At 38.5% G+C, this 14,209-nt stretch overlaps 1 protein-coding gene across 1 annotated transcript; it reads right to left on the bottom strand.

Moving 5' to 3' along the window:
• Positions 1 to 42: 42 nt before the first annotated feature.
• On the bottom strand, positions 43 to 13,099 carry LOC114689181 (ankyrin repeat domain-containing protein 7-like). The gene is made up of 8 exons (XM_037201828.1): positions 12,389 to 13,099; positions 11,474 to 11,647; positions 10,679 to 10,785; positions 8,575 to 8,636; positions 6,000 to 6,036; positions 5,187 to 5,248; positions 2,214 to 2,247; positions 43 to 397 (listed from the first exon to the last, which is right to left on the bottom strand). The coding sequence occupies exons 1-8, from the start codon at positions 12,485 to 12,487 to the stop codon at positions 322 to 324; spliced, it is 651 nt and encodes a 216-aa protein (XP_037057723.1). The 5' UTR covers positions 12,488 to 13,099; the 3' UTR covers positions 43 to 321.
• Positions 13,100 to 14,209: the final 1,110 nt, after the last annotated feature.

Raw genomic sequence — 14,209 nt, 5'->3', positions numbered from 1 at the left:
ATGTATGCATGTGTGTTACCACAGTCGTGTTTTAAAATCACTCTAAGGTGTATTTATTTCTGCACAACATCCTTGGTCAAACATGAAACATCTAATCAATCCGTGAGGACTGACCTTTGTCTTCTTATCACTGTCTTTCCAGTCCATTCCTTTATTGGGTCACCACTACCTACAAGGACTTATTGCTCACTTACAAGTTATCAAGTGATGGTTCACACCAACAAAATATTTTTCTCTGGCCAAATTTTCATACAAAACTGAGGGAGGTAGACTACTACTGCATTTTGACAACATTCATAAGAAAATGAATTTCACAAAGGATCACTTTACCATAGGAAGAGATGGAGTTCCATTATCCTCTGGGACAGGTGTGAGAGGATCAGGTTTTACAGGGAGCCTTTAAGATAAAAACAAGCAATAATGGGTGGATTTGGTCCTTTGACTGACTCTATTGAAAGATTGGTTACCTGCATATTAAGCAGCATTTTTGCATTACGTATTTCAACATACACCCGAATTTTACAGTTTTGTGTTGCTTTTGTGAATTTCAACTTAACTCAATCTATAAAACATTCAGTGAAGACTCACTCTTACATCTATTTAAAAATCAAAATCAAAACAGTCAGTGGCCTGGTAGAGGCCACAGTCAATAAGAGTGCTTGATGCCCACACACAACAAACTGAGTTTGAATGATCATCAACCACATAAAAAGCTGGGCATGGACACATGCACTTGTAACCCAGTCTGTGGGTGGAAGAGACAGGGTATCATTTGGGCTTGTTGGCTACTAGAGCTGCTCCAGGTTCAGTCAGAGACCTTATGTCAAGTGGGTAAGTGAGAGAATGACACAAGAAGCCAATATCCTCCTCTTCTCTTCATGTGTGCACACAGACATATGCAAAACGTACACACAGACACACACACACACATCTAGAAACACTAGAGGGAGGATGGTGGTTTTTCCACACACTTTTTTTCTGATGTTTGCAGTAACTGATGACTTTCTTGTTGTTGCTCAAAGCATTTAAAGTTCTTATTTCATTCTTCTTCCCTACCCCTAAAGCACCATGGCCCCTTCTCTGTCAAGAAAATTTTTAGGCATTTTAGGCATATCATTGTGTGTCATGCTCTCTCCAAAGAAATTGGTTTGGTAGAAAGTGAAGTATACTCTATCTTGAAGCACCCAGCTGCCAACCAGTTCAGACGTCACCACATTTTTGGTGCTTTGAATTGCTTTTTGATAGTCTGTTCACAAGCATATTATGAAACTGTCACAGGATTATTCTTATATTCTACAAGTGTTTCTGTTTAATGCTTAGTCTTTATGAGGCAGTGGAGAGTAACAATGTCCCCTCAGCTCTACTCCATCCAAACTACACTGAAGATCTCCACATTTCAGGACTTATGGTTTATAAGTTCCTGGGCAACCAATTTTTTTTTCCTACCTGACACATCCCTTGGGCTTCACCCCAGTTGTGGAACTCATTGAGGGGACTATTAACCTGCTATACAGAAGCATATCAATAAGGCCACTCTGAGGCGATCTTCAGCAAAGCCTGGGAGAGTCTTGAACCTTGCCCGTTTAATCACACTCTCTCCAGCAGACACCTCACCCAAATGTAACAGTGAACCAAATTAATGCCCTGCAAATTAATATTGTTACATATATGTGCATGGCATGTGATATGCAGGGTATTTGTATGTATGTGTGATTTCAGGTACATACATGCCAGTGTGCTGGTGTGGTGACTGGAATAAACACATGAGGGTTGACACTCACCTTCAACCTTATTTTTGTGGCTGGGTCTCTCGTTAACAAATGCAAACCCCAGGCTAGGTATCCATGAAACTTCAGGGGATTCTCTGTCTCTACCTCCATTCTCACCATGAGCTCCCCAGGATTATAGATGCACACAAGACCATCAGGCCTCATGTGGATTCTGGGCATCCAAACTCCCATTTCACATATGCACAGTAAGCACCTTATCCACTGAATCATTTCCCTAGCCATGGCTTATTAACAGCATTTCATACTGTATCAGAGGTATAATCAGTCATTTCAGTATTGTGTGCTCCACAAATAATTATTCAGCTTTGGTTAACAAAAAATAAAGAAGCTGAAATTATCTTACATAGAGGAAAACATGGTTACAGTTTCTGAATTTTATATTCTCTAATTACTCAGTGTATTTTAAAATGCAGACTCTCTTACCACAGTGGATGTCTTTCTTTAACTCTTCCAGTAACTGCAAAAGAAAAAGGCAAAATATAGTAAAAGCAACTGCAGAAAATATGGGTACTAAATGTCAAGTCCAATATTTTATTACTACTTGACATCAATTCTGGATACCCTTTAAAGTGGATATTGATTTATAAACAATAAATACATGGAGAACTCTTAATTCCCACTTCCTTGTATATTCAAATACAGAAGATGAATTTATCAAAAGTTACTACTTAAAATAAATTGTTGTGTGAAATTCCTTTGACCTTGAGTACTATCTGACAGAGAAACTGGCATCTTAACCAGAAACAACATCACAAACTGAAGTGTTAAAGGGATAGCACAGTGTTGCTGCTGCTGGATTAGTCTCTGGACTAGTGGTGCTAGGAGAACTGTTAGTGAGTACACACATCCTGTATAGAAGTGAAAAGAGGTTTTTCAAGGATTCAGTTGAACTTGTTCCATTGAAGATGAAAATTCCAGACACAAGGAAGCTCAGTCTACAGTGACTGCTCTTTGCAGCACAGCCGAACATAAGAAACACAAACAGACCAAGGACAAAGACCTTTGCAAAGAATTTCCAGCTGCCAGTGTGGCCAAACATATACACACAGAGGTCAGTGTGTATACTCTCCTCAATTGCTTCCGAGGAGGATGCTGAAGCCTCTGGGTTCTTGCTCTGGTCTCTTGCTCATGTTCAGTGCAAAGAAGTTCACTCTCAGCTGCTATCGCCTTCCATGGTAAGAGCCATTGGAAAGACCTCTGCAGTAGTTATGCACCTGGACTCTACCTCCAGGAAGAGAAGCATAGAAGAAACGTGGGGCCAGAGCAGCAATTCCAAGGGAGTAGAACCTCACAGTCTCCCAGGAAGAATAGACGCCATGAAATTATCAAAGTGAGAGGTGAAATTAATAAAATAGAAACTAAGAGAATAATACAAAAAATTAATGAAACAGAGTTGGTTCTTTGAGAAAATCAACAAGATAGACAAGCCCTTATCCAAACTAACCAAAAGACAGAGGGAGAGAATCCAAATCAACAAAATCAGAAATGAAAGGGGGGATATAACAACAGACATTGAGGAAATCCAGAGAATTATCAGGTCATATTTCAAAAACCTCTACTCCACAAAACTGCAAGACCTAAAAGAAATGAACAATTTTCTGGATAGGTACCACATACCTAAATTAAAACAAGACCAGATAAACTATTTAAATAGTCCAATAACCCCTAAGGAAATAGAAACAGTCATTAAAAGTCTCCCAACCAAAAAAAAGCCCAGGACCAGATGGTTTCAGCACAGAATTCTACCAGATTTTCAAAGAAGAGTTAATACCAATACTCTCTAAATTGTTCCACATAATAGAAACAGAAGGAACATTACCAAACTCCTTCTATGAGGAAACAATTTTATTTGTTTCCACATTTAAACCTTCTAGTGAGTCAAGCTTTCACTCTATGCTAACAGTTTGCCCTCTACAAAGGAATAAAAACAATTCTTATTTCTTTTTTTCAGTTACAGTATGTAAAACTGGAGTGTAAACACCTTGGCATTGCCCATGGCTGAGGCAGAGCATTTGTCCCACCAACAAATGTGCTGAGATTGTGGCTCTATGGTAGAGCCTATGCTTGGCATGTGGGAGGCCTGCATCAACCCTCTTCACCACAAAGAAAATTCCAATGCTGAAATAATGAAGAAACTCACCCACATTACAATAATACTGACTCTTTTTACCTCACCACTTATGTGAAGAGGGTCATTCCGATTCCTCTACACTGTTCACTTGTTGCTGTGCTTTCCCAAGGCAAGGCAGGTGTGGAAGTATCCATGGTGACAGTTGCTGAAAGCCCAAACCCTGTAGTGTTTCTCCCACTCTTAGAATCTCATCCAGACTTAATGGACCAGTCAGTGCCGTCTACTACAGAACAGTGTTCTTTTCTCAGCCTTCCTCCCACTCTGGCAAATTTTCCTGGAAATTATGTCTTGTAGCATAAAAACCAAGATGCACCATATACTACACTAACTGACAAAACTAAAGGGAAGAGGTGTTGGCAGTGTAGCCAATAGGGAGAGCACCAGCCTAGAATGCTTCTAATGGTAGTGTTGGATCCCCAGCCCTATGTCTAGAACTCAAAATCCATTCATGGTTTAAAAAGTTATTGATAAGCCTATTATTTCTTATGGCAAGATATATTTACATTAAATGGAAGCTAATTAAAGATAAATATAAAACCATATGTGAATTGTCTAATATGTCGAAATTGAGAAATTATAGGAAGGAAAAAAACAGAAAAAGTTATATTTAGTCCCAAAAAACTTAATGAAAGTAACTGAATACTGTATTTTGTGTTTTCTTTTTACATGATCACATTTTATTGACCCTGATGTATATAACATATGTAACATAAATACAGTGTATTTATTATAAAAAAATGAAAGAAAAATCCATTTTATAACATGTCAACTGGCTGTCACATCACTATAGATAACACATACTGCAGACTAGGTTAGAAATCTTGTTTGTTTGTTTGTTTGTTTGTTTGTTTGTTTGTTTGAGACAGGGTATCTCTGTGTAGTTTTGGTGCCTGTCCTGGATCTTGCTCTGTAGACCAGGCTGGCCTTGAACTCACATAGATCCGCCTGGCTCTGCCTCCTGAGTGCTTGGATTAAAGGCTTGCGCCACCACTGCCCAGCTTAGAAACCTTTTTATTTATATAAAGATACTACATGCATCAGAGACTCATGTTAAATAAACATGTTTCAGATGATATAATTTGAGATTTGAAATTTCTCATAAACTATTACTTAAATAATTCTGAATTCCAAAACATTAAAGGCATATTCAAAAAGGATATAACTACATTTATATTTCATATCCTTAGTTCCTTCTTTGAAAGAACAAAGCATTTTTTTTTTTGCAATTAGAGTAATAGCAGTGGATTATTCACCTTCAATCTTACCTGAATGGATTGGAACAGATGTCTTCAGTATTGATTTTAACGGTTGTGATGGTCTTTCTCCACTGTGGCATATTTTAAAAAGTGATATTTTAATATCCATATAAAAACATTTACCAAATTCTTTGAATTATTTGTCGCTTGATTTCCTAATATACATTGCATTTGAGATTTACCCACACCTTTTAATTTGTCTTTCAAGCAGTTAATTATTTGGTGACACTTTCCTTACAACTTAGTCTCATGTGAAAGAAAGGAAGAATTTAGTCCACAAAAATTAGCCCAACAAAAACACACATAGATGCACAGACACACACACACACACACACACACACACACACACACACACATGAAGGAAGACACTAGTTCCTCCCCAGCCAAAGAGGAAAGTAATTTGAGGGCTCCCTGTAATACTTTCTGAAATCTCAGAATGATCCCCAATTCTGTAAGCTCTCAGAAAAGATAAAGGCCTCAAACTAGACCTCCTAATGAAGGTCTAGTTCAAAAGCTGATTTCAGAAAGGTTTTGAAAAGGTAAGGGGCATCAAATGGACATCAGTGTGTATGGATAACACAAGGAGCCTCGTTTTCTAATACACAGACTTGCTACTTGGGAAATGCTGGTTGAGTATAAACCTCATGTCCATATGAACTAAAAAGAACAACTTTTTAGTCTAAAATATAGTGATAATACTGTGGGTACTGTAACACAAAGCAAAAATTCAGTATATAAAATTGTGTCTATCTGAGAGTACATCCAAGAAATAACTTAGTTATTTTTGAATTTCCCTAGGATTAGTGTATTGTTAAACCTTACCTGCAGAGAGGCCCTGGGTCAGTACTATAATGTATTTCTAAAAATAAAAACAAAATGCATTTTATTACAACTCTAGAAAAATATAGCATATAAAAATGAGTAGACTTATTGTTAGCATCAATTTCTTCAAGACCAATCTAGAGATTATAATAGAGAAAATATTCATCTCTGTGAGTTCGAGGCCAGCCTGGGCTACCAAGTGAGTTCCAGGAAAGGCGCAAAGCTACACAGAGAAACCCTGTTTCGAAAAAAAAAAAAAAGAAAATATTCATCTCTAGGCAATTACTTCAGGTAGAATTCTTCCATTTTCTGTATATTTCACATCAAAGAAGACATAAATTCATCAAGCATAATACCTAAAAATACACACCCATACACAACTGTGATGATCTTAATGAGCTCTCTCAGACTGATGGGGAGCAGCATCCTTAACAGTAAAAGTATCACCAATTGACTGTGTCACAAAATAGCTTCTTGGGGTTCCTATTTGACTTGGGCTAATGATACTAGAAAAAATGTCTAGACTGCGTGTGGTGGCACCCAACTTTAATCCCAGCAATTGAGAGGCAAAGGCAGGTAGATCCTTATGACTTCCAGGACAGCCAGAATGTAACAGTGAGACTGTGTTTCAAAAATAAAACAACAAACAAAATAGAGAGCCAAAAAGGGAAAAATATCTATGAGCCTATACATACTTTTTCTTCAGGAAAACAAAGTATCATGTTCAGCTTTTTAGTTGGAACTGTTCATGTTAGAATGCAAATTCCTACCACTAGGACTAGATGTTGGCTACTGTCCTTTGTATCATAATGAAACCTCACAGAAAGAAACAGAAGATGGACAAAGATCTTCATGGAACAGCATGAGTGAGGACATCCTTACTCTCCTCAACCCTCTGAGAGAAGAAGCTCCTCAGCTCTAGTTATGTTCCCAGCCTTATGTGCAGCTTGAAGGATGCCCATGAAAACATCCATCTTCTCTCCTGAAAAGAATGACTGGAAAGATCCCTCCCTTGGTAGTAATGCATCCTGAGCTCTGCCTCAGGTGAGAGGGCAGCAGAGAAGCACCTGTGGGGCTGGAACAGCAGATTCCGTGGTCATCTTCTGACATGGAGTCATTGTGCATGTTTACATACATGAACTATGAACTCACTCATGCCCTCACTGTACACCTGCACTTTGCTTTTATTTTAATAAAACATTCATTTTTTGGTCTTGTTTAAATTAAGAGAAACTTAGTGTATCTTCTTTGCATTCCCCATGACTTAGGAAGGGCATTTGTCCCACCAACTAGTGGACTGCGATTGTGGCTCAGTAGTAAGCCTATGCTTATCAGGCAGAAGCCCTCAGTTAGTCCTCACCACCACAAATGACAGGAACAGGAACGACAAATTTCATACTAAAGTGATACAAAATGTTGTCTGCATTACAATAATATCTACTCTCTTCATCTTACCTCTAAAGAGAAGGTCATTTGGATTCAGTACCTACTGTGATTGTCAATGGCAAGTTAGGTATAAAAGACAGCATGAAACAGGTGCTGATGCACGAACACTGCAGGGTGCCCCTTCCATTGCAACAGAGTCTCTCTAGACTCCATGGAAGAGTAGCTAATTCTCTGAAATATAGAACAATGTCATTTTCTCAACTCTCTTTTTGTGTCTACTGTTTTTTTCTGGAAACCATGTGTTGCAGCAAGTAAGTGATGTATCATCTTACTCTGATCTATTTAACAAAAACTAAAGGGAAAAAGTACTAGAGGTAGAGTTAATAGGTAGGGTGCTTGCCTAGAATGCTCACAAAGCCTTGTGTTCAACCCCTACCACCCCAGAAAACTAAAACCATCAACCAACAAAAACAAAAAAAAAAGAAAAGAAACAAAAGAAAAGAAAAGAAAGAAGGAAAGGGAAAGAAAAGAAAAACATGTCAGGATTGACAAGTTTTCCTAAAATCTATTACATTCACTATAGCACAACACTTCCATCCTAAAACAGAAGTTTACCAAAAAAAAAAAAAAAAAAAAAAAACGGGGGTAGGTGAAAACTCTCTAAATCGAGAAATTACAAAGAAATTTAAAAAGTCAGATGGTTTTAATTAAATCATTAGGTAAAAAATTAATTAATGAAAGTGATTGATTATTGAAGTTTTGTTTGTGCACAATTGCATGTTAGTGGTACTGAACTATGGAACTGTGTGCGTTAAAAAACACAAGGCATTTTTTGTTATAAAAACAAAAGGAAAAGCCATATTTCCGACATTCCAATTTACTACAATGTGACATGGAGGACATGTGCCAGGTTCATAAGTTTTCTTCTCATTTATCCAAAAAGAGTACATGGATCAATATTAAAATGAAATAAGCAACGTTTTGACAATATATTTTCACAGTTAAAAGTGCTGAGAAATAATTCCTTAATTCTCACTTTCCCAAATACTAGGAAATGAATATGAAAACCGTGTAAACGCATTTATACTTGATTTCCTTAACTCCTTTTGGGGAGCTAAAATCCTTACTCTTACTTATTTTATTCAGGGTTGACAGGACCAGATAGAGTAGTTCACTACACAAATCTTACCTTGATTGAACGTGACGTGCTTTTTCTTATTGTGTTTTGCCCTCTCTGAAGATGCGTGTTCACTGTGACATATGTTTAAAAGCGATCATTATTTTATTGTTTGTATGAAAAACACTTAGCATGTTTTCCAAATTCTTTATTTTTGAGTCCCTAAGATACCTTACATTAGATATTTACAAATAACATTTTATTTATTGAAACAAGATCTCGCTCTGGAGCCCAGCTGACTTTACACCTACTATATGAACCATGTTGGCCTTGAAATAACAGAGATCTCTCTGTCTCCTGCCTCCCAAGTTCTGGAATTAAAGGCATGAGCAAACAGGCCTAGCCAAATGACTTTCAATTTATTCTTCAGCACTTGATTATGATTAGTGACTGCTGTCCTTCCACCTTTTCTCTTTTGGAAAAACTCAGGCCCCAATTAAATCACCACCACCACACAGGCATGCACACAGGGACAGGGAGAGGGGGTTCTTCCACATTCTTTGTTCTAATGGTGGCAGTAAGTAAGTATATTTTGTAGTTCCATATGTACATGACCAGTTCAATTATTACTCCTACTTCATCCCTCCTCTCCTGGACCTATAGCACACAGTCCCTTCTCTGTTCTCTGTAGCAGGAATCTTAACAGGCCTTAGTAATAAAATCAAACCTGAGGCCAGTTACTAGGGTGAAAGCTGGAAGATCAGAGAAGCAGAACAAACCACAGCCACCTCACCTTGCCAATTCCTCAGCTGATTCTGTTTCCTCAGACTGGAAGCCTCTGAGTCCTCATCCGAATGGATCTCAGCTGAACTGCTGCTCGAAAGCCTGAAGCTTAACCAGCTAAAAGCTTCTAGTTTCTGGTCCTCACGCCTTATATACCTTTCTGCTTTCTGCCATCACTCCTTGGGATTAAAGGCTCACTTTCTGGGATTAAAGGCGTGAGTCACCATGCTTGGCTGTATCCTTGAACAGATGGATTTCTGCCTCTAGAATGCTAGGATTAAAGACGTGGGCTACCACTGCCTATCCTCTATGTTTAATGTTGTGGCTGTTCTCTTCTCTGATCCCAGATAAGTTTATTAGTGTGCACAATATTTTGGGGAATACAATACCACCACAGTTCTCCCAAGAGATGGATTTGGTGGAACAGGACAGCAGCTCTTGCCTTTACTCTCACAAGCCAACATATGTTTGACAGGCCATAGGTGGCCTTGTATTTGTTGTTGTTGTTACCTGTGTGCTAGTAGATGCCAAGTCATCACCAAATGTTGCCGTGTAATGTAAAGTCACAGCCTGTTTCAAAACTCATGGGAAGGGAGCACAGTCTCTCTGTCTCCTTTCCTTCCTGGCTAAGGCTAAGATCTAGGTACCTGGGGTTTGTAGTTCGTGAACTCTGAAGCAATAGCTGTGCTTTTCTTGCGTCCATGTTGGGCTCACCCAGTTGTGTGAACCTTCTCTACAGAAACATGTCCAAAGGTACTGCTGATGGGATCCCCAGCAGAGCCAACCTTGATTCTTATTTCTTTATACTCATTGTGGACAACTGTCCCTAACCATGACTGCTGTTTCAGGAGTGTGGGTTCACAGATTCACATCTGACCAACACAGTTTCAAGACATTTCAGACAGGACAAAAAAAAAAATGAATGGCATGTGGCAATAGCATCTAACTCTCATGATTGTTCAAAAGCCATTTAAAGCAGAGTGAGTGATCAAAGAGACAACATGATTTTCAAAAACTATGTTAAACATAAACATTTTAAAGGAAAATATATAAGAAACAATGAAAATACTAAAATGATAACAAATTTCACTGTTAAAAATAATTAAAGGTGAAACTTTTCAAAGTAAACAACATTAATGTGGTTTCCTTAACTAATAGAAAATCACCAATCAAATCAGATTTTGAATGATGAACTGTTGTTTTTAAATGGGAAGCTGAGCCCTGATGCACACTCTTCTTTTGTTTCAGTTGGAACAGTCCCTTTTTCTAGCTCCCACTCACTATGTGCCTCTGAGTTGAAGCCAATCTTCCTCCTATCATTTTAGTATTCCTTACTTAAAGAATTGTCACTCTCAAGAACAGGACTAAGATTGTAAACAAGAAGAAACATTACCTATATGACTGAAGCTCCAAAGGTTCATTTGCTCCATTCAGTATTAAGAATTGTGCCATTTCCTCTTGTTGTTCAAATAATGCAAGTTTCAATGGTGTCAAGCCATACTGTAAAAAAAAATTACACTTTATAAATCAACATGCTTCTCAACTGAAAATTTATCACAGATTCTGCAAACAATCAGTCACAAAGGACAGATTTTCCTTCATCCCTTGCTGCACATTGACACACACACACCGCTGGCCTCTTCCTTTTGACACACCATTGCCCTGTCCAACATTGCCTGTGAGAACCCCTCTGCTCAAGAACTCTCCACAAACACTCACTGGTTCCAAGCTTCTTAGCTCCATGGAGATGTGACTCCATTGCCCCAACCCCATCATGTGGCATCTAGGTTTGGTGTGCCTTTGTTCAATGAGTGGCCTCTCTGGAGCACTTGGTTAATCTGTTTTTCCAAATTATTTCTTCCCTAAACAGAGAATTACTCTCTGTTTATTCTACAGACATTTTCTTTAAAATTAATTTATTTTTAGTGTGTGTGTTTGTGTGTGTGTGTGAAGTGTGTATAGGCCCAAATCCTTTATCTGTTTAAAGGATTTTAAAATTAAGCCCTATTCTAAAACAAAATAGGCTGTGCTGTGCTCCTTTAAACTACGTATGAAAATAAAAAACATATTTGGAGAAATGTTTTACTCTGAACAGATTCATTGACACTGCTTGAGCTTTGGCATGTGATCGGTGAATCTGAGTGTCATTGCTCGAAATATACTGGGGATGTCGTTGAATGATATTTACCTCAGTTTTTGCTTCTATGTCCGACTTGTAATCCAAAAGTTTTCTTACAGTTGACTTGTTGCCCCTTGAAACAGCGTGGTGCAGGGCTGTGTTCCCATTGGAATCACGCAGGTGGGGATCTGCACCCTCAAAGAGTAATATGGACATACACTCCATGTTGTCCCTCTGTGTGGCCTGTGGATATTGTATAAAGAAAGAGATCTTCAGTTCAAGAAAGTCAAGATAGATATTTCTAAAATTTCATTGAACATTAACCCTTAGATCAGACAAATTGCTTAGGTTATGAATATTATCCCTCTGTTTTTGAGACAGGTCTTCTTAAGAACGCCAGGCTTGCCTAAACTCAATCTCCCCACCAGAGTTTTTCAAGTGGTAGAATTTCAGGTCTATGCCACAACACCTAGATATTGAAGTATATCATTAGTACTAGTTGGTTATTGTTGTAGTGAGGGTGGTTGCTTGTTCATTTGTTTTGCTAACTTGACACAGGCTGAAGACTCCTGGAAAGAGGGATCCTTGTTTGAGGAATTACCTCTATCAGATTGGACTGTGGGAAAGTCTGTGGAACATTTTCTTGATTGAGGCTTATGTGGGAGGGTACATCTTCCTATGGTGGTGGCACAACTGGGCAGGTAGTCCAGAGTAGTATAAGAAAACTGAGCAAGCCTTGGAAAAAGCCATGGAAAAGCAGCAATCCCCCCATGATCTCTGTTTCCGTTCCTGACTCTGGTTCCTGATTTGAGCTCCTGCCCTGGTTTCCCTTCATGATGGACTGGACTGTGATGTGGAATTGTAGGCCAAATAAACATTTCCTCTTCCAAGTTGGTTTTGGTCAGTGTTTTATCACAGCAACAAAAAAACAAACAAGAACAAGATCTAATCCAATTTATACCCAAACTGCTGTCCTATAGCTACCTTAATCACGGGTGTGCAGCCTTCATCATCCCGGACATCTATTAAGGCCTTTTTGCTTAACAGCAGTTTTACGACGTCTGGGTGGTTGTGGGCACACATGTAATGGAGTGACGTCCTACAAATTGAGAGGACATTTTAGGAAATTACAGATTATCATAGAAGGCACATTCAACTCTAAATACTAGATAGCAAACTTCATTTCCTTCTAATGTAAGAGAAGTAACTGGGATTTTATTATGTACTTATTTTTCTACTCAAGTGTTCATTTGATATGCTAGGGATACAGTGCATGGCCGTCCCATTTCAGGTAAGTGCTTTAGCACAAGTTTCATCCTTCCTCAGAGTAGCCCGTCTGCATAACAGAACACCCAATAGATTTAACTCAGCTTGGATTTAAATCCTACTCTAATTGCTGTTATAAACTAGTTATATATTATTATTATCCAGTAGGTAGGATTGCAGGCCAGTGCCGCTGTGCCTATCTTGCTCTTTATTTCACATTTTAGCATCACTGACATCTCTACCACTTACAATTCATGATACTTTATGACTATAATTGGCAATATTATGTTATATATTAGGCTTTCTATGTGCTCCATAACTCAATTTCCCCATTCACAGGATAGAGATTCAACACTGTAGCTATCTTACATCGTGCTACTGTGATACTTCAATTCATGTCTTCAAGAGGATGGACAAGTGCTTCTAGCACCTGACAGTCAGTGTTTGGTGGATACAGTAATGATAAGTCTTCCTACTGATAACAAACACAATATTTCAATGAAGAGAAATAACAGAATTCTACTTAATGTGCAGACACAAAATTTTTTTATTCAAATATTTTTACAATATTTTAAAACTATATTCCCCAAGATGACCTTGAACTTGATAATCCTCCCAGTAGGTAGGATTGCAGGTCAGTGCCACTGTGCCGACCTTACTCTTTATTTTACATTTTAGCATCGCTAAAATCTATGCCATGATATTTTATGACTATAATTGGCAATATTTTTAACTTTGATACTATACAACATAAAAGGTTATCATGTAGTTCACTGTGCCTTACATTAAATGAAATATGATACGATCTACAGGCCCATGGGTGGCGCACGCCGGTAGGATTTGCTAAAAGAGGCAGAGGCAGGAGGATCCAAGTAACAGCACCAAATGAAAGGATCAATGGCACTGGTGGTGCAGCTGATTACCAGCGGAAAAGTCACGAGCCAGGGCCACAACTACCAGAGTTACAGAGAGCTTTATTGGAAGGAGGAAGGGGATAGGAGAGAGGGTGGCCAGGTCGAGAGAGAGAGAGAGAGAGAGAGAGAGAGAGAGAGAGAGAGAGAGAGAGAGAGATGGCAGGAGGAGAGTGGAGAACAGAGAGAGAGCAAAGAAGCAGCATGGGGTCTACATCTGGCATTTTAAGGCATGCCGTAGTCGCCAATGTCTCAACAACGTAAGACACAAGACCCCAAGCTGCACATGTAGAGGAATGAGGGCAGGATCCTAACAACAATATTTTTAACTTTGCTACTATACAAAATAAAAGGTTATCATGCATTCCACTGCAGCTTACATTAAATGAAATATGATACAATCCACAGACCCATGGCAATTCTACAGGCCACTTGTATCTATGTAAATTTCAGCTCTTAAGACTATGAAAGGCAAACAGGTTTAAAATAGCAGTAACAACAAACAAAAATCTAAATCCTCAGTTATCAGTACTTTGAATTTTTTTCATTTCTCAATACCCAAAAGTAATATTTCTATATTGCTGCCAACAGGGACACAGCCTAGTCTTCAGAAAATACAGTGCCCATG

Source organism: Peromyscus leucopus, unplaced genomic scaffold, assembly GCF_004664715.2.
Source record: "Peromyscus leucopus breed LL Stock unplaced genomic scaffold, UCI_PerLeu_2.1 scaffold_1553, whole genome shotgun sequence".
Taxonomy (NCBI): domain Eukaryota; kingdom Metazoa; phylum Chordata; class Mammalia; order Rodentia; family Cricetidae; genus Peromyscus; species Peromyscus leucopus.
This window is presented reverse-complemented; position numbering and strand designations above follow the sequence as displayed.

Coding starts and splice junctions, on each gene's coding strand:
- LOC114689181 (XM_037201828.1), bottom strand. CDS start 12,487: ATGTGTGCCCACAACCACCCAGACGTCGTAAAACTGCTGTTAAGCAAA. Junction 6,037..8,574: donor GCACGTCACGTTCAATCAAG/GTAAGATTTGTG, acceptor TTTTATTTTTAG/AAATACATTATAGTACTGAC. Junction 2,248..5,186: donor ATCTGTTCCAATCCATTCAG/GTAAGATTGAAG, acceptor TTTCTTTTGCAG/TTACTGGAAGAGTTAAAGAA.